Below are 24,490 nucleotides of genomic sequence, written 5' to 3'. Positions count from 1 at the left end.
GGGCTAGCATGGAAAAAGTTAAATTAAGAATTAAGAAGAATTAAGATTTGTTTTCCTGCCTTTTCCAGCAGATTCCAGCAGAGCTTCTTGGCTTTTCAAAAACATACATGTATAGAATAATGCTGATTCTGGTAATCAGCATTATTCTGAGAGATGCATCACGCATTTGATTTACTGTCACTGAAAAAACAATTAAAATCAAGCTGATGTGACATTTTTTGGGGTCTGTACCAAACAAACAGCCCTACAATAAACAGGTCTCCTATCTTTGGGGTCAATTTAAAGAACAGTCGTAAATGTAATCCAGGTACAATGAGTGGCTGAGCATCCAACTAGAACCTAAAAATATGGTGTTTCTGTATCTTCAGCAGTCTGGCACCTTAAAAAACTGCATCCAATTTTGCTAAAGCTATACCTACTTTAAATTACTAATTTAAATGAACACGCTGCTGCTTATAGTATACATAGTGCTTTAACATTTGCTGTTTTTAAAACTGAATTAATGTGTATGAGTTTCTGTGAAAACTCTTAGAAGTGATGTAATTTATATTCACAGAGGCATCAACAGCAATTTGAAATAAATATAAGAAGGTAGAAGAGGTATAAGCCTTATAATAGAAGGCATAATCTATATTGAATATGTGTTTATTTTAATTACAGGTGGAAGGATGAGCTTGACTGAATACCAAATCTTCAGTTATGTGTGTACGTATATCTCACCAGGGCTCTGTGCCGTTTCAGTATTATCAGGCCCCGGTATGGGGACCCTGCGAGTCGGGGTTGGGGGGTCAGCTTGTGTCTTCTTCATAGTGACTGTGGATGGTTTGGGTGAGACCGGCGGCTTCAGAGACTTCCTAGCCTCCATCCACTCACAGCTCTCTCTGTTGGTGTCTGTCCTGTCAGAGACCTCAGACACCGGCCTCCGCCTCAGCACCACGCCACCGTTCTGTTGCGGCTCGCCCCCGTTTTTCCGGCTACTATCTGTTTGACTGCTGGGAGATTCTAATTGGTTATTGCTTTGAATGACACCGTCTGCGTGCTCAGACGTGCGTGGTCTCCTGCGTATGGTGTCAGAGCCGGTTGTCATGGTAACAACACTGGTAACCACGGATGCAGGTGCTTCAGAGTCTGTTGCCAGAGGCCGCGGCTTCCTCCGGAGGGTTGCTGTGCCGTCTGTGATCTCTGATGCTGAGGAGACTACGGTGGATCGGGGCCGGGGCTCTGGACGTTGCTGGGCCGGTTGCCGAGGTAACAGGTCAGTCTGATCACCAGGGAGGCCTTCCAGGCCACTGATGGTCCTGCGCCGACTTAAGACATCCTCATCCTCAGATCCAAGGCCCCCTGCGCCTGACTGGCGACGAAGTGAAGGCGGACTCACCTGGAGATCACAGGATTGTTACACATGCATATTGCTAATAAAGATTTTACAAAATGATTCTCATTGTCCAAAACCAAACGCCATAACACACACCTGTAGGTAGTTGGTGCTGCCTCCCAGATTCCTCGGCAGGGTTTTGGCTCCACCCACGATGGATGTTTCCAGCATAGCAGCGAGGCTTCTAACACTCCCAGAAGCCCCCTCTGATCTCTCCAGGCCCGCTGAGCCTTGAGATCTTAAAGCTGATCCCAGGCTGCCGCAGTCACTGGCTCGCCGCTCTCGATAGGTTGGCAGCCCTAGTAGCCCCTCCCCCTGTCCCTCTCCTTCCCCGTCACCCCCGGTAATGGAAGAACAAGACCGTTTAGGTGGTGTCGGGGGCCGACCTTTCCGACGGGGACGGAGGGTGACGGATGATTGGCTGCGGTTAACAGTGACATCATTAGGGGCGGCAGTACGTGCGGAGCTGCTGCGGCACACAGTGGCGTATCTAGAGTCAGATTCTGAGCCAATGAGACTGTGAGTTCTCCGTCGCTCCTCCTCCTCACTGGGCAGGCGGAGCAGGGGTACAGACGAATCTGTTGCTGCCATCTGGGTGGAGGGGCGCGGCCGAGCCCTCGGGGAGGCCTGCTGGGTGCGGGCATGTGGGGGGGTTTGTGGTGGGGTGTGTGTCGGTGTGTGAGGAGGGGTCTGTGAATGTGTGAGACCTGGGCGAGGTTTAGCCAGTGGGCTGGGGGCACCGTCCCTCTGCTTCCTCGCCTCCCTCCGGGGCTCTGAGCCACCTGGGCTGGATGGAGGTGTAGAGGGGCTCTGAGGAGGCTCAGAGCCTCTTTCTCCTCTCTGTAGCTCCTTCAGCCTCCTCACTCCCAACATCAGCTTCTTCTGATGGCCTGCAAGGAGGCAGAGGTGTGGAAGTAAGGAATGGAGCTTATCGTAACGTAGAAAGACAATAAAAAGTCAAATACACCTCAAAGCTAGAAGAGATTATGCAAATATTTAATGGAAACCCCATCCTGTTTCCAGTCCCTGGGCTGCAGACCAGTATTGGTCCTTGGAACATTTGCTACTGGGCTGCGAGAAAACAATGTGATCGCTCTACCACCACTCTCCTTTCCCACTCCACCAATCCAATGCCAACCTCCTGTCTCTACCACTCAGGACCAACCACCAGACCTCTCCACAGCTGCCCCCTCCCTCTTAACTCTCTGCCCAAACACATCCAACACTGCGCTAATATGTCAAAGTTCAAAACTCATCTTTTCAAAAATGCTTTTAATGTGTCATTGTTGAACAAAATGAATGTTCTGTGGTTGATAACAACTATTATCACCACAGAGAAGTGAATAGAGAATAAATTAAGTCCAAATATTTCAGATACAATAATGGAACTTAATATTGAATATGGTATTTCATTTTCTTTGACACAAAACATTTGGTAACAAGTGTGATTAGGATTCTTAAAATAACATCTCTACAGTCTGTTGTCAAACCCTGAAAGTCTAGTTATGACTGACATGTCTTTTATTCATGTCTTTTATTCATAAGTCTTGACAATTGTCATTAACATGAAGTGAATAAAAGAAAATCTCTACTTGCTTTGTTACTATTATTATTTTATTTCCCAGCCTAATAATGTCTTACCGAGTTTTGTAATGCCTATCTCTTGCAGATCCTCAAGGCTGATGTCAGAGATGAAGTCAATGTTTTCATACCCATTCTGCACCAGAACCTGGTAGTACTGACTAAGACCCAGGTGAGACAGCCAGTCTGCCAGATTGGCCTGAAACGCACAAAGGGACACACAAACATGGGCACAATGTAAAAAAAACCTTGAGCACAGATTACAAGATACAGAGTTGAATTCTACTTCATCTTGTGATTCTGAAAAAATTGTTTCTTAACAGACTGGAAGAGCAGCATGTGTGTGTGCATGCAGCTGCCAAAACTCAACATCTTTCCTTTTTTCTACTTTGTATAGTACACGTGAGAGGCTTACAGGCTTGTGGTCTGGCAGCCAGTCTGTGGAGGGCAGCTTGCTGATCTCTGATGTTAACTTCTTTCGATGTCCAGGCTTCATGACCCCAATTGCCGTCAGGTCCTTCAACGCAAAGCACACTTAGTCACATCAGGAATTCAGCATAACTAGGTGTTTTTTTTCCCCTTTTAAATGTACTTTAAACACTTTTATGCGTACGCTTGACATCTGTACATAGGCTGCGTGTGATATGCCTTCAGGAATATTTTGCTTTGGATAATCTCTGATGAGTGTCCCCTGCCCTTAGGGGGTTTACGTCACACCACTGTGTCCGCTTCAAAACACACACACACAGGCACTGAAAACACACTCAAGGACAAACACAGAGTAGCGTTTACAGCACAGACTGGAACACACGGCCATGTGTGAACACAGGTATGTAAATGAAGCAGACAGAGTATGAGAAGTGACTGGTTGAGGCTCAGGACTCACACCGGGGGGTCAGGTGACAGAGACAGGAGGGTCATGATGACATCATCCAGGTCAGTGGGGAGCTTATTTGAGAGCTGTGCTGGGCGGAGCCTTGACAGACAAGGGGCGGGGCGTGAGGGGGTCACGGGACATGACCTTACCTCAGGGGTCATGCGGCTAATGGTGTCTAGATCATATCCGGCGGTGAGGAAGTGGGTGGTGTAGAACTGCAGCTGAAACTCACCCAGCCACGCCACTACTGCCTGCTTCTAGAACACAGAACACAGAACACTACTGCCTGCTTCTAGAAGAGTCCACAGGCTTCTTCTAGAGCACAGAACACAGACCTGTTCTAGAGCGCAGTACAGCAGCCGGCTCTAGAACACGGGAGAGAAGACTTCTAGAAAACAGCAAACAGCAGAAACTTTCTAGTGTACTCCCAAAATGTAACCCCGCTCTGCGACAAAATCTAGACAGTGTTTACCAGCAACGGATTGAAACAGCTCTTTGTCGCTTGTAACAGAGAGCGGTTCATTTTGTCAGGTAGCTAACAGCTTACAGAACAATATCAATACAACATTTCCAGAGTGCTACAACAGCAGCACACATTCGAAGAACAATACAGCCTACTTTATGCTTAACTGTTTGTAACACACTGCTACTAAAATACACAGTAAGATCACTTCAGGGGTTTTCAGGAATAATACTATAAAGGGATCTCTAATACACATTACTCAAAAACAATACTTCTTGTTATTCATAAGACTCCATACAAATAGCAAGACACATACCACAGAACAAATTGAATCTTCCCAAGTCCCGCTCCTTTTGGAACATAGGTCAACGTTTCCCTTTCCAGGACTTAGATATGCTCTGCTGGCTCGTAGCAACATATAAGCAACATATATGGTCACACCTTCAGTTACATTAGCATACATCTAAGTACTGGAAAGGAGAAAGTTGACAGAATACCTGAACTCAACTGTTATTGGAGCACAGAGCAAAAAGGGGACTCAGGGGCAGGTCAATTAAGAACTAAGTGAACATAAAACTTGCCCCAGTTACCCCTAGTTGGAACTAAAACTAAAGATTTTTTTGCAAAGGTTTTGAGATCTCTACTGCTGCCACTTCTGCCACCACCACAATACAGTGGAGGTAAATGGAAGTTAATTCATGGTGTTCATAGCATTGAAACACTGCATTTCAGCAGTATTCTTCCATAAATGGGAAAAGTGTAATCACATTACATGTATTTGTTTGCCCAAAGTGACTTTTGTGAAAGTGATTTTTTCTTTTGTAGACAGAAGGAGATAGGGATTGAACCACAACCGACCCAAAAGTTAAAGGCCAACTTGCATCACCTCATGTCCTGCCTGTTTTTTGTTTTTTTCCACAAACCTTGCTGTCAACGGTTTTCTTAAATTTCCTCTGAAGGTAAAAATAGAGCAAACCATTCAGAGTGAGGCCTGTGGATTAAAAACTACAAGTAGAAGTTTCTGTTTCTAGAAGAAGTTTGTCAGTTTTGTCACCACAAATAAATTTCCATTCACCTGTGTGGTGAGCTCTCGCCTCTCGCCTCTGCAAATGAAACTGAAACTACCAGTAAGGCTCGAAACCACTAGATACCATTTAGGTCAATTTGGGTTGTCTAACCCTATTACAGGTAATAGGGTTATTTTTTAAAAACCACTGGAATTCTAGCTATGTTTTGTGAATGAATTTACTGTCAAAGAATGAGGACACACCACTACTGCTTTTTGCTCCTGTGACGGAACACTGCTGTCGCCTGGCAACCAGTGAACGCTTGATTCTAGAACACGGCGGCAGCTCGCTTCTAGAACACACACAGAGAATGTAGCCCTCAGATTCACAGAACACACAACGCTGCTGGCAGGTTTCAGAGCAGAGCAGCAGCATGTGGGTGCCTGGTGTCTCAGTGTGGTGTGAGGACAGGGGGGAGGGTGCAGGGACAGAAGGCAAGACAGCGACTGACTCCTCGATGTGTCTGTCACTCTGCCTGTCTCCATGGTGACACACTTGCATGCCCATCCACAGGGTGTCGTCTGTTCAGGTGCAACACGGCCACCCGGGAAGATACCTCACTGTGCCCACTGAACCCACCCTTGTAGATGTCTTTCTCTCAAACCAAAGCACAGGTTGGGGAGAAACAGGAGCAACAGAAAGAGGAGGTCCCAGAGTGAACCAATCTGCCATCCAAAAACTCACTTTCCCATCATCCTCCTCTGCCTTCCGCTCAAACGATCGCTGTTCATGAACCGTGCAACTGGAAGAGCCTTGGGTTGGAGGTGGAAAGTGGAAACAAGGGAAAGAAACGAGAAAGGAAAAAGAATAAAATATATTACTTTTAACAGGAAATGACAATTTTGTTATTTCAGTCTTTTGTATTTTGTTAATTACTAGACATTTGTACATAAACTATTACCCACACAAGTATTTCTATTAACAAACCTTTTAATTTTGTAAAAATGCACTTAATTCTAAAAAGCCTTCAGTGGCCATTAGTCCTCAGTAAGATCTATGCAGTGATGTTATTACTAGTTATTTATAAAATGCGTATCTTGGCAGTGCTTTAGTTTCTGGGTCTTGGAGTTTCTTCACAGTTTATTTATAACTGTACATTTAATTATTTACTAGTTATTGTGAAAATGGAAGCAAGTACTTATTACTGTACCTAATTTATAGAAAATGGGAGATGTTTGCTTGGTATTTTTATTTAATTATGAACTCTTCTTCTTCAGAAACCAATTCCTACTAGAGCTCTGTTCTAGTAAATTATTAAGAAATGAAGGAACCTGGAGATGAAAACGCCTTCATTGTTTGTGTCTTAAAATGCTGCAAAGCCAGTAAATGGTGTTATCTAGTGAGGGTGAGAAGCTGTGGAGGAATTAAATCAAGTAAGGTTTCTATTGCCAATGTGGTCCTTCATAATAATTTTGGTAACAGCTTCCATGCTTGGCTGGCTTTGTGGTGTTGTTTTAGCACTACACTTCCTACATATCACTTAAACTAGTAGAATGACAGCAGATTAAAATATGCTAATTTATATGCTTCTTTCAGAGAGAAATGAGTAAATCAACACCAAGCACACATCACAGATTTAACTGGCATAACAGAGACACCATTTACATGTCTATACAATACACTGTTTGTATATAAAAATACATTAAACATGTTCAATAGACACATTGTGAATGTACTACTTTCTGTATCCCCAAGCAAGTATTAAACCATTAACAGGCGTGTAGCTGCTTACAGGAATGTAAACGTGTAAATCCCTTACCAGGAATGAAGTTTACAAGTTACAAGTGGGCCCTGATCCAATATCATCATGAGCAAAGTTATTAAATAAAGGTTGTGGTTAATGACTCATAGCAAAATATACCAGTACAAACCTAAAGCAAGCTCATGTCAAAAACAATTAGAGGGCATTATCTGCTGACTCACCGCAGATTTAGTTTTTATATTTTTTGTGCTTTTCATTCATTTCATTTGTCTTTAGATGAATAGAAGATAGAAGCTTTTGGATCTTTTCGGTCTGTCTCGTCATCTATGGTGGCTATCACTAAGCATAAAAGCACACATGCCTGAGGACCAAAAAAGATTTCTCCCAAGAAAGAGCATCGTATCCCTGAATAGCGTTATAGAGCAAGTTTTATAAATAAAGCACAACTTAAATTACTATTATATGATGGGGGTGGGAAATGCTGCTTTTGTCTGATATGAACAGACAGATGATCTTTAGAGGGCCAGGTTGACTAAAAGTGAAATGAAGAAAAAGTGATCATAAATGCAGCGATACAAATAAACCCTGAGGCGCTTGTTGTACTGGTGAACACCGCCTTGATTTAATTGTTATCCCTCTTCTACAGACAGAATGACTGGATCACAGGTGTAACTTTTTTTCATCAGCAAGTCAGGACAAACTTTAAAGTATTTGTTTAAACCACAGCTGTGTTTGATCGCTCAATCAGCAGGAGGCAGCAGCAAAACAGACATTTAATCCAGAGATATTGATATAAGATATTGTTTTTATGTTGTGTTTGGGTGAGTGTGTGTGCTTACTCGCGGACTGCTCAACAGACTGCGACTGCTCCAAGAGATGCTCCTTGGCTTTTACCGACTGGGACAGCACGGTGGCCAGGAGCTAAAACACAGAAACATACAAACAAACACACACACACACACACACACACACACACACACACACACACACACACACACTCAACTTACTCAAGCATAATCATTCGAATCCCAAAGGTGCCTTGTGATTCAGCTTAGTGGACTACCATACACATTCTGGCTTGTGACCCTCTTCCTCCTACATTTCCTGCAGTTTACCAATACTGATGTAGGCTAATCGCTAATTCAGTATTTTACTACCCTAAAATAGACTTGCTATATCTGGCAATGCACTTAAAACTATACTCTGCTAAGGGTGTTAAAGAGCAGGCCAGATCATACATATAAAATGAAAGTAACTAACGTTATGCACAGACACTCTTTTTTTCAAGTTTGTGTTGTTGCGTGGGCTGCGTCAGTCATCTGTTTTCTTAAAAACACATATAATATTTGTACTCAAATGCCAAGCATGGCACATGCTAGCTGTTTTTTTAAAACTTCGTGGTGCAAATATCCAACTCAATTCATACAAATACTAAATACAACAGCACATTATAAGGTTACAAAAATTACAATAAAGTAGTCACATTTCAGTCTGTACTTCACAGCAACTCACTGTTGTAACTTTTCCACACAGGATTTGGTAATAAACATACATGTTGACAAATTCCACCTGCATATTGTATAATTCTACCAAGATATACTGTTACACAATCACATCACAATATTCAGGGACAGATACAGTAAGTAAGTTGGCTGTTACAGTTTGTCCGGACAGAAAAGGTTAGTGTTGGTATGTACAGGCCAGATTTTACTTTGTGATAATCTTGAAGCACCTGGTCTACTGTTGAAAAAAAAGAAAGAGATGCTTATCCTTCCAACGGAAGAACAAGCAGGAAGCAGAATTGTGGTTAACCTGGTAACTACACTGTTTCCTGAAAATGTTTTGCTGTTTCCCAGAAACAACGTGCTTGCTGTTTTGTAAAGATCCAGCAGAGATGTGAAGTAAACAGGTGCAAACATGTGCACACAAATAAAGCTTCTTTTACCTTGACCCCTTCAGCTTGTGCGTGCAGGCCCGGAGCGTTAAGGCCGTGTGTGTTGACTCCTGGTGTGGTTGCCGGGTGTGGACTGGGTGCAGGGGTGGTCAGAACGTGTGTGTTTCCCGAGCTCTGCAAGCTACTTGTTGACCGAGCACTGCCGATGCTGCCCACGCTGCCACTGCGCTCGCCACCTCCACGCACAAACACACACATTGCATATATTACATAGAGAACAGTAACTCACATACAAAGTTTAACACTGTCACCTGAAAACACACTTTACCTGCCAGCGGTTTGCGTAGCACCCAGATATCCTCACTGGTGCTGCTCTGCTGTCCCAAAGTTGGAGAGCCTTGAGGACTCGGCTCTGCAGTCCGCGAACCTGTCACACACACAACACGCGCACACACACACACACACACACACACACACACACACACACACACACACACACACACACACACACACTTGTTATTGGCACTATTTTAATCTATATTTGAAAGTTCTTATAACACAGACCCATATAATGATGTGTGTATAATTTATAATAGTATTATATATACGGTATAGTATATTTCCTATACTGTACATATAATATATAAATGTGTTTAACTTTTAAATGACACTCACACATTCATAAATACATAATTACTTATACTGGTTGTAAAACCTCTGAGTGCTAATTCTGAGACTTCCCCACAGACCCTTAGGCAGGTTCACCACTGTGTGCATGTCTGCACAATATTAACAACTACCGCACTGTTCAAAACACAATTTCATTATTTTAAATAAAACATATCAAGATTCAAGCTAAATTATAGGAAAATGGATATAAAGTACCTCAGTTTTCTATAATATGTACAGTATGTGAAGTTATAGAAAAAATTGAAAATTTTAGTTAAAGGGTCAGTTCACACAAATTACAAGAAAGCTATTCTATTACAATGGAAGTGAATATGTTTATTATGTATATGTTTTATTATTAGTGTAACTAAACCCCTAATGTGCAGCAGAGAGAATCATATAGGGGGTGTGGCCTTGTAGCTTGGAGTGTAACACCGGCCACTTGCTTAAGGCCATACCATAGATAGTCTGCTGGAGCTTTTACAGTCACTAAAAACACATCCACGAACGCAAAAGTTCCTGTGTGGCACCTGTGTTGTAACGTTAGGTAAGGTAGTGGCTCAAAGAGGCTAACTCGCCTATGTCAGGCTACCACTACGTGTAAGGCCACAGTCTGCAGAGTCTGGAGAGGTTTTATAGGAGCGGGTGAGAAGGCAGGTTTGGTATGTTGACGAAATCTGCCTCCAGATACGTCACCTGCCTCCAGATCAGCCAACAGCAAAATTTTATTGAAATAACCTGGTTTCAACCAGTAGGGGAGCGGTCGCTATGCAAATTTATAGCACAATATGTAGAATTCAAATACACTGCACTAAAATGTCAAGATTTGGACCTTAATCGATCAACAACACTACTTAATACTCATATACACAGAAATCTGAATTAACTGCTGAAGTGACTTTACGGTGATTTATTTAAGAGCAAACATGGCGCTTTGCTTGCTCACCCATATACATAGGTTTTCAACTGAAAAAAGGTTAGGGGGTTTAGTTACTCTTTAATTAGAATAATCTACAGACTTATCTGTGGATGGTTTCAACTGTTTCTTTTTTTATACATTTGGGAGAAAAGTTGAAATAAAATATCAGCATGGCTAAACACCACTAGGAGTAAGTGGGGAAATGTTCCTTTTTTTTCATTAATGTGAACTGATCCTTTAATATATTTATATATACATACATAATTTACATACTTTACACACACACACACACATATATAATATATATGTAGCTGCAGTGAAGTGCTGGAACAAGCAGATTGATAATATATTCTATATGTGGTCTTGTCAAACACCGGGAAAGGATTCTTATCTGTGAATTAAAGTGATACCACAGTATGTACCTGTCTGACTCTGCTGCTCCTGAGAAGTGGAGAGAGGAGGAGGAGGAGGGGGAGGAGGAGTGGACAGAGGAGGAGTAGACAGAGAAGGCGGAGAGATGGGAAGAGGAACGTACCCAAAGGAGGAGAACCGAGGGAGGGACTGTGTGTTGGGATGAGGGGGAGGAGGGGGTGGCAGATGCAGGGGGAGGACTTTGGTGGGTGGGTATGAGTGTCCGTTGACCGAGGCAATGGGACAGGGGTTGGGCCTGCGGAGCAGGAGGGTGTGGCACTGCTGGGAGGGGGAGTGACCTGGACACGAGCCAGGAGGAGGGAGGTGCAAAACAACAACAACAACACAACAACAACAACAACTGATCAGTCAACTTGAAACAAAACAAATCTAATCAGATCTGAAAATGTATAAAATAATAACTTTTTAAAATCAAAATATGAAAAAGAAGAAAAGAATACATCCATATATCCACAGGGAATATATATCTATAAATTAAAATATCACTATAACAATAAAGCAAACAAACAATATGAACAAAAGCATCACAATCTAGAGCGAATACACAGGGTTGTTATTTAGGGAGGGTGACAGAAGGAGCAGAAATATAGAGGAAGGGAGGAGGGTCAACAGCCAATAGGGGGATAATATTTGATCAATGGAAATGATTGACAGGTTGGGAAAGACGGATGGGCTGCCTAAAGAGGCCGATGATGCTGCATCTAGCTAACGTTACAACTGATGATTAGCTATAGCTACAGAACAGCTGCTGAACTCACATATATGCGAAAGCACACACATCCGCCCACTCATATAGATACACACACACACACACGCACACACACACACACACACACACAGCTGTGATGTGGGTGGTCACCTGCCCTCTTGATGACTTCCACCATATTGGAGGGGAAGTAGCCCACACGGTCGTTCCCTGTGCGGTTGTCGTGAATGCAGCCTTTCCATCGGCCATCAGAGTGCTGCTCCAAGACCTGTCACACACATACAGTTTGCTAAAATAACGTTATAACATGTTTACTTGCACCAGCTAAATATAAACCCCTCAATGCATTTGTGTGAAAGTCCATACGTAGTTTCCGACTAGTTATTTACAATATTGGTTTAGCACCATTAAAACTTTAGGTAGGTTGCTAGTAAACACACCTTTAATGTGTAAACAAGTGGCGAGGAAGCACCTGTAACACAAACAGGTCAAAAGTAATGAGCTATGTAAACGGGAGGTCATGAGCTGTAACACAACTTCCGTTTTATGGGGACATACAAGCTACATTTGAGTAGAAATGTTGGTGTTTTGTTGGAAAAATCCAACCTGTATTAACATAAGTCAACAAAAATGTATGTGTAAAAGCAAAAATTGTGTGTAGTTCAGCTTTAAGAATGAGCAGAAAATATCAGATTATGCTAACCTGGCGGACGCTAACATCATTGGCACAACGTTTTGCAATTAGTATGGGTATATTGTTTTATTTTTGTGCAACGTTTCCATTATTATTAAACAGCACTTTATATTTTTAAGTGTCATGTTAAATATATCAACCATATACTATTATCTCATTTGATCTGTAATCTAAATGGGTTACAATAGCAAGCTTATGTTAGCGTTGTTGGTTACTTCAGTTACGTATGTAGAAGTTAAACCTGGCAGAAGTGATTTTTAGTAGTGGTTGTAGTATTTCTAAGAACTAGTTTGAATGGTGCAATCCCATTTTAATTTAATGACGTTTTCATCTCCACTTGGTAAACACTTCAACATACCTTTGGTACAACTGGCTCCTGGTAGTGAAATTTATACAAAAGCAAGGGATAAAAACTATAATCACATGCTTATGTACATCTGTAAATATCATAATATATATATTTTCTGCATTCACTGATGAATTTCAGTTGACAGGCACAGCAATGTATCGTAGGTCGGTCCGATTATTAGATCCATGTACCGTGATAATGTCTCCAGCTTTGATGTTGAGGCTGGTTAGGTCATAGTTGTTGCAGTAATCCTTCAGCGCACGCACCTGCATCGCAGCTGAAGCATCTACAAGACATACAGTACAGTATGAGTGAGCAGTAGAGTTGAATGGAGTCAAGTAGTGTTCAACAGTACAGCAGATATTTTCAGGTAGTTGGAAACAGAAGGCAGTAATGTTGGGTTGCATGCACTGTTTGTCTCTCTGATTCTGTTGAATTAATACAATATAACAGACACTTCACTACACACTACAGGCACAAGTGGCCTAAATCTGATTATTTTTTGCTTATATGTGACTCAGATCTGTTTTTTTTTTCCTGACAGTGGGAACAAATCACATGGAACCAGATCTGAGTGTTCGATTTGGGCCACTTTCATATGCGGTCCAAATCAAAAACAGATTTGATTTTACGTAAGTGTGAACAGTTATATCATCATTCATGTGACTTTTAGGTCACTCTAGATCTACATTTGTAATGCATGTCAGTCTAGGACTGTGACCTGCCAATATTTAAAAACAATAATACGAACAGCCAAACAAAAAAAGAAATCTGATCTGAGCAATAAATCAGAATTGTGCACTCAGGCTTGCAGTGCGAACGTAGCCAAAAAGAAACTCTTTGACAAACTATTTGGTGGGAATGAAAATACATTCAGAAGTAGCCTATTAATGACTGAAAATATCATAGTAAATTAAGCACTTGTAATAGGTTTATTCAAAAATATCTGTATCAATATTGGTGATCTGGCAATAGTGTTACTTGGTATTGGATTATGACTCCATTAAGTGTTACTGTGTGCACTGACCTCTCAGTAGTTGTTTAATCTCTCTGCTGGCCTGTGTGGTGGTGAATTGGTTAACGATGTCCAGGGCAGTTTGACTCAGAGTGTTTCTCACTCCTGCACTAATGCCACTCTGGATGGAAATGGAAAAAATATTAAAGCTGCAAATTGAAATTGTGTCACACTGAGTTCATAATAGGAACATACTGTGCATTCGGTGTCAGTCTGTGTGTACATGTCCGCTGCTAACATCTGTTACATCATCATCATCAAAAGTGAAATACAGTGGGGTAAGAGAGAGCTGACCCTGTTCAGATCCTTATTCGCCCGAAGGTGACAAAAGGATTAAAGAACAAAACAGATCTGGTTTGAATATTGCATGACAGGTAGGATGCTAGCCAGTCTGCTACAGTTTTATGTAACAAGCTAACATATCCCACAGGCCTCATCACACAGCTCAGTGGGATGCTGAGGTGTAAACTTGCTCAGCTGAGGAGAGGGAGGCAGTTTAACAACGGTTGCTTTTGTAAACACATTAAACATACAGACAGACAGACAGAGAGAGAGAGAGAGAGAGAGAGAGAGAGAGAGAGAGACAGGCAGAGAGACTTACATCCAGCAGCAGGCGTACTACCTCTGTCTTCCCACAGAGGGCTGCCTGATGTAGCGCTGTGCCAGATTCAGACTGTCTGTTGATATCTATACCAGCCTGAATCAGCAGCCTGCAGCACACAATATTATTAATATTAACCTTTATTTGTATAACATCCTTCATGACATAATGTCATCACAGCACGTATATAGAATAAATAAAATAACAGTAAGTAACAATCTTGACAAAACCACTGTAGAATTAAAATCTTTATAAATTAACCTGCCTGAACAAAACAGACACACACTGAGAGACGCAGACTGAAAGCAAGGACAAGTTTTTCAGACCGTATGACATCGATGTGTCCATTCTTGGCAGCGAGATGCAGAGGTGACACTCCGTTGGGGTCGGAGGGTTTCGGTTCCAGCATGGCTGCACACATGTTACTGCTGAGCAGGAGCTGGACCACCTACAACAGACAGACACATATCATGTATATGTATAGTATGGAGTAATTTCGATTAACAGTTCCCAAAGTCTGCACTGAACTACGTAAACATGGTTGTATGTATGCTGCTGCCACTGTGTGGAAACTTTTGATTCGAATCATTGCTCTCTCTTAATTAATTTAATGTATGGCTACTGTGCTATAGGTTAATTTTAATTTAAATGTATGTCTAATGTATGTCTAATTTATGTTTGTATGCTGCTACTGGATGCTTGAATTTCCCTCGGGATAAATAAAGTATCTATCTATCTATCTATCTATCTATCTTCTGGCTACTGATGTTTGAGGATCTGAATGTGTTACTGAAGCTATAATATGTAACATTTCTGCATTAAAATGTCTATAAACACTAGACTTATGTTATACTTTGTTTGTATTTTTAAGATAAAAGTGCTTTATTCATGTTTTTACTGGTTTTAATCACCAGGTCCATTTGTTTCAGAGAGGAGGAGACCACTGCAGATCTTTTGGCTGACAGTAAAAACCTCCAGAACGTCTTTATCAGAGTTATCAGAGAAACAAGCTGAGCTAACGTTAGCTGCAGCTCGGCTGGCAGGCCCTCGGGATGTCTTTTGTCTGCCAAACAGCACTGGAGAAACACTGACAGTGAAACTGCTTTATTCAGTGTTTGTACCCGTTTCTAATCACCGGGTCTGTTTAATTTGGAGAGGAGGATAGTTCGCATCCTGGCAAAAACCTCCTGAATGATGAACACTGAAGTAATCCTAACTGGGAGAAGAAATGACGGCAATGGTGGTGAAGACAACTCCCATGATCCAACGCTACTTTACAATGTCAAAATAGTTGTTTTGGTTGGTCATACATATATTTTTAAGGTTTTTTTTGTTCTCTATTTGCAGCACATTTCTGTATTTGGTTGAGTTTTCTCACTTTGTAACATTTTTCCTTAATGCTGCAAAGTGAGATGTGTTGTTTTCCCATGATGTTTTCTTCAGTTGCACTGTAAGTGAGGCCTTCCTGGTCAAACACACGTTAAATAAAATAAAAATAAAATGTAAGTTGGTGTGTTTATTACTCACTCCGACACGTCCAAATTCACAGGCGAGGTCCAATGGTGTTTTCCCAGCTGAGTCTGAGATACACGGGTTGGACTGGTGCTGTAGCAACATCTCTGACTGTAACACACACACACACACACATCTTACTGGTGCTTCTGAATTTCCGAGCTTATAACGGCCACAAATCATGCATGCATCATCAGATAAACACACCTCACAAAAACACACACGTGGCCACTATACACACTAAGCACACAAACAACCTACAGTACACACAAGACACACACAGTTACCCCATCATAGTGTCCATGCTGAGCTGATAGGTGGAGAGGGATCTGTCCTTCATCTGACTGTCCGTTGACTGATGAGCCTGCCTTCAGCAGCATTTTCATTGGTTCAGTCTTCCCCTGCCATGCAGCATAATGCAGAGGACGCATCCCTGCACACACATACACACACACACACACACACACACACACACACACACACACACACACACACACACACAGAGACAACGCATCCAGAAACACACAACCAAAGATGACAGCACAATAAAACACAGACATACAAGACCCCATAAGCACATGGACACAGACACATACAAAAAATGAGAATATAAAGACACATGAATGCATGCAAAGACACACACTCTGTTATTGTTATGTTTATAGACAGACCAGTTCGCCAGTGGCCATCCAGCAGGCAAAATACCTAAAATTTTCTGAATACATTTCACAGTAAAATCACTAAAAACAGTTATTAAAACCCCTACAAGGAACATTCATTTTATGTTGATTCTGGCGGCCCCTATGGACAAAAGTGTTAGTGTTTCCTCCACCTCGTTTCATTGATTTCAAGGGGAATCCGACCTAAATCCGACAAAGTGGCATAACTATATTCTCGCTGATGGTCTGGTGTGCTTATGTAGTTCATATAGAGGCAACCGTATTGAAATGAGACTGTTTCATAACCAGTTAAAAACTCCTTGTACTGTCTTTAAACTAACAAAATCTACTCAATTGTGCTTAATATGCTGTAAGAACCAATTAAACCCTAAGTTAAAATGGAAATATAGAAATGTGCATTAAAGCTCAAACAATTAGTCGATTGACAGAAAATTAAACAGAAACTATACTGAGAATTGATTGTTTAAGTCATTTAATAAGTTTGTATGTTTTCTGTGTGACAACAGGGGCCCTGGGAACTTGTTATGGACATTTTTGTTCTCACAATCTATAGAGCAAATGATGGCTGGTTAATCGAGAAAACAACCAGTAGATTAATTATTAATAATACCAACACTCACTACTTGCAGCCATAATGTAAATGCATTTCTGTATTTACTCTTCCAACATATTTAGACACAGACTCTCAGTATCCCTCCTGGAAATGCAATCTTATGTGACTGACATGCTTGTGACCCTTTGTGACCGTGGAAGTGTTGTTGTGCATCCAGTGTACTCAGGAGATGTCGCAGACAAACTGCTTTCAGACAAAGGGCAAGACAAGAAATCCCCTATCAGTGGCTGAACAAGTCCTTAGAGAACTTTGCAGGAAATTGTACATTGCAGCCAACTCCTGGAGCCATGCAGGAAATTCAAGATGATCCAAAGTTCACCTGAGCGCAGCACAAAAATCCCCCACTGAGTCATTACCAGTGCCTCAAACCAGAAGACACCACTTTGTAGCAGTGAGCATGTTTCTCATGGCAGTAACCCAAGACCCCCAGTCTTGATACCAGCGATGAGCCACATCATCAAGCTGAATAAAAAGAGACCCTCCAGGCCTGGTTGGCATGAGGGAGTCCTGACTCAGAAGAGAGGTGCTGCCAGGATGAAGAGGCACAGCGGCTGTAGTAGTTACAGAAGCTAAAGCCAGAGTATATGAAGAGATGGGATGGGAAAAGGAGATGCAGAGAAAGGGAGACACTGAACATGACTTTTTTAAGTCAAATGTTTGAAGATGACAGGAGAACTCTGTATTTTTGTTGATGTAATGAACACTGATTCAATTCAGGAGGTTCTTTGGGAGGATTGCTGAAGTGAGCCCTTTACCTTTTCAGTGGTCAACAGGTTGTTCATCCTGAAATTCTGAAAGCTCAATTGTTGAGATATTGTGATTGTGACTTCTAGGTGTTTCCATGACTGAAAAACTAGTCTTCAAATGTCCATGTTTACGACAATGCTTGGGAACCCTGATTTGGCAGCCAGTGGTGGTCTTGAAATATTACACTATGAACACTGCATCCTCACATTATGGAGGAGTAATGTTGATCATGATCACCGTCATCCAACAATGGGCCTACTTGTTATTTTTACACCAATAAGAACAATAAAGGGCTCACAGCACTTTTCTCATTTTGTAAATACCCTCAACTGTGTTGCCAGGTGTATCCTGGCAGCGTTGCTGAATAGATTTGTTATTTCTTAGACAGGATATGAAACCCAGAAGCCCAGTCCTACAGGATGTCCCAGTCTAGTTGGCATCTTGCACAGGAACATTTTTGAAGATTGGTGTGAAGTTGTCTGGATGAAGATTGGAACTTGAACTTGCTCTTTTGATCTTAACTCTGCAATAATGGACTTCTTTCCCACTCAAGGGCAGTGAAAACAAACTCTGAACACAACATTGACATATTTAAGTGGATATGGCTAACTAGTTAAGAAACAGTTGCCAAAACAAGTCCATTAGTCTCCCTTTAGCTCTGTTTTGGTCTCCACCAACTCCTGAGGGAAATATATTTCCCCTTTAGCTGCTAAATGCTACACCAGCTAGTCGCTCACTTTGTTTGTATGTTGTTTGGTGCTGGGTTGGTAGTATACAGTGGATACTGGAGGAATGATTTAAGGTTTCCCTGCACACCTCCATGGAGAGAAACCAGTTGAGGAGGTGGGAACACATGGTAAGGATGCCTGACAGTTGTATTCCTCTATTTCGAGACATACTGGGCATGACTGACGGGGGGTGTACAGACAGTAGGCCTACATCCTGGAGGGATTACATCTCCCATCTGCCCTGAGATTTCTTCTTCTTCCTTCTGGAAGAGATGGAGATATTTGCTGCACTGCTTCCACTTGGCTCTCAGTCCTGCAGCCATGAAGCATTCCTCTTCTATTGTTTGCTGCGCACACAAATCTGTCACTTCTCATAAACACTACTTTTTATTGCGTTTCCAACAAGCTCACCTTCTATTACATAAGATGGTATTATTGGTCACACAGGAAAAGCCAGAAATGTGTTTGTTTTCCAGTTTTTTGTGATTGTTTTGTTTGCATGCCAGCCTTGTGTGCTTTGTGCCTGTTCCAGGGTAACACAGTGAGTTGTAAGGACACCTGTATTCTGTGAACATCCGTGTGTATTTTTTTTTTTACCTTTATGGTCTTTAATATCCACTGCTGCCTGGGCCTCCAACAGCAGAGAGATCAGCTCCTTGTTACCACTCAGCGCAGCATGGTGCAGCGGTGACAACCTTCACACAGACACAGATTATGTATAAAAATACACATATTCATAGATGTAGCGTAAAACCAGAGCATAACTTTGCTGAAATAATCTTCAGCGTAGAGCAGCTCCGCCCCTCAGCTCTGTGTGAGAGACAGGAGGGGGCAAATGACCTACTTCCATTAATAAGCAATCTCTCTACCCCGGAGCCCAGCGTACACACACAGTGCTTCTCTGTGTGTGTGTGTCTAATGGATCCCTGGTGAATATAAGGGCCGGGCCCTGGAGTCAAATCAACGAATCATCAGTCATTACACAAGGAGCTGAGTCCAATTATCTGATTCCAATCAACATAATAAAAATATCTTTGTTATCTGATGGAGCCAAATGGAATACAATTGCAAACCAAGCATGTGCACACATAAAAAGCTTAACCAATCGTGAGTCTAAATATAGCCAGGATCCATAGTTGTACATTGAGATTTGATAAGAGAGGCTTTCCTTTAAGGTAATTACAGTTGTTAGATTTGAGTTCTTCTATTCAAGGATAGATTTAAGCTGTGGGTAATGTGTAAAATGATATGGTTGATAGTATATTGATCTTGGAAGGAGATTTTTCCCTTTTTACTTGCCCATCAGTTGGATAATCAAAATGTGTGTCAGCTACAGAATAAAGTCTCAGAGGTTTGTAAGAGTTTGGTGCAGGGATGTCATGGGGTCCTGGAGTACACCTGTGCATCTCTTCAGCAAGGTGAAAAGTTAAACCACTGGAGGTCAGCATAAATAACATTTTTCTTAAGTTAGTCTTAAGTTATTCTTTAAGTTGCTATGGCAAACTTGTTATCAGTTTATTATTTACATATCCAGCAGTTACGGAGCAATTTTAACATTTATTTGGAGTCGTGTTTGTCCCACATTCACTCTCCTTTAGCTCAGGTTTTGGTCTTCATCAACTCCTGAATGCTAAAAGCTGCACTATGTCTAACTTTGTCTCTCTGCTGTTTGTTGCTGAGCAGGTAGTGAACAGTGGGTTTTTACAGCTTATGAAACTGAAAACAGCTCCCTGTTGTGGCCCACAATTACACTATGAACCAAAACAGTAAAGTTGTGGGCCAGACAGCTAAACAATGAGCTGATGCTTACTATAAAGCTCCCTAAATCCAAAGAGAACTACAGATTTGCATAATAATTCTGTGTACATTCATCAATACGAGCAATCCCTTTGAAATCGTCACATTGTTTACACATTGTCATTTGAAACATTGTATAAAAATCTTGATTATAGGCATTTTAAGTATCTCAGATGTATTGTGTCAGCCCTTGGGACTCCCAAGTTAGGAACCACTGCCCTAAATACTATGTTGCCCCCTTGTAATACAGCATAGGCACCAAAAGTTATTTATATTTTGAACAGTTGAAAGATACATTGAATCTAGTTAAAAATCTGAATCTGAGAAAGATGTAAGGATTCAACTCTGTAGCTACGATGCAACGTAATGAATAACACTGTTGTTGTTGATGTTAAGAAAACAGAAAAAAAGAAAGGGAACAAAAAGGAAAGCAGGAGAAAAAAGAGGCAGGGAAAAGATGAAGGAAATTAACCTAAAAAAAGTATGACGGCAATGTGGGACAATGGCGAAGACAACATGAATTAAAGGGGCTGTAGTCCCTCACCCATCTGCATCCTGGATGTTGACGTTCACCCGCTTTGCTGCTCCGAGGAGCTCTGAAACATTCAAAGGAAGGAGACACGGAGAATGAGAGAGCAAAAAGGAGGATAACAAACTCATTACAAAAACAGTCCAAATTTAAATCTATTCAGGATTCAGTGATTAATGTATTCTCTCCTTGTACGTACTCTAATGTTTCATTCCCTGCAGGTAGAGCTGACAGCTACACTTTAATACCTGTGAACTCTACAAGTTTCTTCTTCACTCCAGCAACAACAACAGAGGTCAAGGAGAAGTGATAAAGTAAGAAAGGCAAACAGAGGCCAGTCTTGGAAACTCATCAGGAACCTATAAAAGCTCATTCTGTGCTTTATCGACAACATCATTTTGAGTTATATTCACATGCAAAATGTGAAAAATCAGCAATTTCTGTGTTTGTCAGATGATATAATTGTAAAATAGGCTTGTTTTACTCCACCTATTGTGTTAATCCATCTATAAAAAAACCTGAGAAATAGCAGATTCCACTCGTGTTTAATAATCACTACTGTGTAATCTTTACATGTTGTTTACATGTGAATTACAGATACGTGTAATCAAATACATCATTAGTATCTTTGTTCATTGATGCATCTCAGTAGATCAAGGTTAATTTTGTCCTCCAGCAATTAAAATTAATAAACTTGAGGGAACAGCTAAACCTTTTGGGAAATGTGCTTAATTGCTTTCCTTCCGAGACTCAGAGGAAAGATGTGACACCGCTCTGATATCTGTACGGTCAGTATGTTTGGGGGTGTATATATATGCGCCTGTGCTTGTGATTATGCGATAACCTTGATCTTTGACAGGAGCATCAGAGGGATGAAGACACCAGACAGCAGGAAGGAGCACGCAGACACAAACAATCAACAAAAACCCAACACACACACACACACACACACACACACACACACACACACAGAGAAGAGGACACAGAAAAAGCGGCTTGTTTGTCTCTCCGCCTTAACTTTTTTTTATTTATTTTTTTGCTCCAACCCTCATAATCCACAGGCCGTAATCTGTAGCTGTTCTGTAATCTGGGGAAAAGCTTCTCCCTCTCTCTGCAGCTCTATCTGCACTTCATCCCTTCATCCTCGCTCTCACACTCTAATTTTCCCTGTAATTTGCTAAAGAGCGCGTGCTGATTGGTAGTTCTGTTGCATCTGTTTACACTCTGCAGGCTGACATCATTCTCCTGCATGTGTGTGTTTGTGCACATGTGGGTTCCCCCGATCCATCTTGGATTAAAAATAAGAACCATCCATCCCCATCCCACCCCCGTCCCCCCCTTTCAGCAGATGAATCAATGAGTGCAGATATCTGTGTCACCATCAGACTATCAAGAGAGAGCCACATGACCCCCAACCACAAACCTATGACAGGATCACAACATCCAGCACACCCACAATTATTCTATCTTTTTCTCAATAGATTATCTTTTACTGCACAAAGGTCTGGATGCTGGCATTACTTAATAATTCTCCCCGTCTGACCCAAAACCATGATGTATATTTAATCTAAAACTCCATTGCAGCTGAGTAAGACGGGGGTTTCAAACAGTTCATCCTGTCTTTTGTTTCCGGAGCCACAGCGATCGCTCTCAAAGCCGACTTTCATCTCCAAACTCGCACTCATTCATAACCATCTGCCTAATTGTGTCCGTTACTTAAATGTGTTACCTTAAATGTTCAGATTTATGTGTGTATCCTCCTCCTTCTCTTACAAGAACAGTTTGTTTAAGAGCATTACCGTTTCTCTGATGGTGTCCTTGGACCAGGGTTCATATTTTTTATGATAATTTTAGGCATAACACTGCAACCGAGCCCCGGTTACCATGGTAACCCCTTCAATGTGCCATTCTCACAGACTGTCAATCACTTGGCAGGGATTACTATGATATTATTTTGCAGCACATCCCTCAAATTGTAGCTATTTTACAGTTTATTTGACGTGAAATCCTGTCGTTCAAGTTTAATTTGAAACCCTTCAATCCTAATAAAAGAGTACCGACAAGCTCGCAGTCACCGGCAAAGCAACCTTCGGTGTAACAGAGCAGATTCCCCAAACCTCAGGAGAGGTGAAGTGGAGGGTTTCTCAAGGGTTCTCATTACCAGAAATGTTCCGAGGTCCAGTTTCCACCACCTCTGACTTTGCCTGTCATCATGCATTTAGAGTCTGAGTGTAACATGTAGCCTAAAACAAATGCCATCGCTGACATGACTTTTTCTTTCTGTTTTCAGACGATTGCGCACATATGTTACACTGGCTGGACTCTGGGTCACAATATGGAAACAGTCCAAGAACTATATCACATTTTCATCAAAAGAACAAAAGGACAGATATATGACATGATACAAGATCACCATTTATGTATAATTTTGAAATTCTTTACTCTTAGTTTGTATTATTATGCATTCTGGAAGATTTTGTGTTTAAAAATTACTGTTGCAAATGTTAATGCATCACTAAAACTGTTCCTTTACTTATACCAGCAGCTCTCAATTAATTAGTCTGAGGCCCAAGAAGCTTTATGAACCAGTCAAGACAATAAGAGCAGAACTTCTCATGGTAAACCTTTGGAAATGGAATTACTTGCTTATGAAGATACAGATCAAACTCAGTGCTTTTACACTGACTTTAACTCAGTAGTGGTAATTTGGAGAACTGACAAGAGAGCCAAAGATTTTTCTGCACTCTTCCGGAAAGAACACAATTTTTTAGAAAGACATCAGTCCCTTTGGAGTGAGTCCTTTTTGGAAATGGATGTGTTTTGGACACACAGTGCTAGTCTAGTATCCATAATGGTTACAACTTCAAAGAGAAAAGGCCTTGTTTGGTCTCCTTTTGATTTCCTCTGTAATGGCAGAAGACTGGCATTTTAAAAGATTTCATATAACAGAGGACAACACTCCTTTGGCTTGTTGTTAGTGACACCCTTCACTCCAATCTATGTGGCTAAAATAATTAACTCTACATTCAGTCAAATCTGTAGGGCTGTAACTCACAATTATTTTCATTGTTGATCAAATATGATGTAAAATAACTGCTGATTACAATTCCACAGAACGAAATTTGACATATTCATATGGCTTGTTCTGTAATACAAAAAACCAAAAGATATTCAGTTTACCAACATATAAGATGAAGAAGCAGCTAATACCAGCAGTGTAACGAGTCAGCACCGGGCCCCAATGCAAGATGATCACAGACCACAGTCAGATGTAACATGCTGTAACGTCAGTGGCGAATTAAAGTGAAAGCATGCAGCTTTAAAACGACCAGAAACAGCAAAATGCACTGCACTGTTGATACCTAAATTAAATGAAAACAGATAGCCATGTTATAGAGAGATGAGGCTATCACAGTGATACACTAGACTACTTAACCAAATCAGTATTGGAGCACCATAAAAGATTAAAACGCACCTTCACACGTATGAAACCACGATGCCTTTAGTGACAGCGCACAATGACACATAGGAGAAATGCTG

The 24,490-nt window shown here is 41.4% G+C and overlaps 1 protein-coding gene across 4 annotated transcripts in view; it reads right to left on the bottom strand.

The window, feature by feature from the left end:
* Positions 1-24,490, bottom strand: part of si:dkeyp-9d4.3 (caskin-1) — a 35,118-nt gene that overhangs the window by 5,260 nt on the left and 5,368 nt on the right. The window contains exons 2-20 of one of the 4 annotated variants that reach the window (XM_051385025.1): positions 20,966-21,017; positions 19,222-19,319; positions 16,144-16,289; positions 15,872-15,967; positions 14,671-14,792; positions 14,345-14,453; positions 13,756-13,864; positions 12,920-13,014; positions 11,839-11,953; positions 10,970-11,257; positions 9,288-9,386; positions 9,011-9,195; positions 7,905-7,986; positions 6,048-6,115; positions 3,983-4,090; positions 3,372-3,473; positions 3,017-3,155; positions 1,472-2,265; positions 721-1,378 (exon numbers count right to left, since the gene is read on the bottom strand). In XM_051385025.1, the coding sequence (XP_051240985.1) occupies positions 721-1,378; positions 1,472-2,265; positions 3,017-3,155; positions 3,372-3,473; positions 3,983-4,090; positions 6,048-6,115; positions 7,905-7,986; positions 9,011-9,195; positions 9,288-9,386; positions 10,970-11,257; positions 11,839-11,953; positions 12,920-13,014; positions 13,756-13,864; positions 14,345-14,453; positions 14,671-14,792; positions 15,872-15,967; positions 16,144-16,289; positions 19,222-19,319; positions 20,966-21,017 (3,465 nt within the window). The remainder of the gene's footprint in view (positions 1-720; positions 1,379-1,471; positions 2,266-3,016; positions 3,156-3,371; positions 3,474-3,982; positions 4,091-6,047; positions 6,116-7,904; positions 7,987-9,010; positions 9,196-9,287; positions 9,387-10,969; positions 11,258-11,838; positions 11,954-12,919; positions 13,015-13,755; positions 13,865-14,344; positions 14,454-14,670; positions 14,793-15,871; positions 15,968-16,143; positions 16,290-19,221; positions 19,320-20,965; positions 21,018-24,490) is intronic. The other 3 variants (XM_051385026.1, XM_051385027.1, XM_051385028.1) reach the window with 3 other exon arrangements.

The sequence above is a fragment of the Dicentrarchus labrax genome, unplaced genomic scaffold (assembly GCF_905237075.1).
Source record: "Dicentrarchus labrax unplaced genomic scaffold, dlabrax2021, whole genome shotgun sequence".
Taxonomy (NCBI): domain Eukaryota; kingdom Metazoa; phylum Chordata; class Actinopteri; family Moronidae; genus Dicentrarchus; species Dicentrarchus labrax.
Note: the sequence above shows the minus strand (reverse complement) of the source record. Positions and strands in the feature narration are given on the sequence as shown.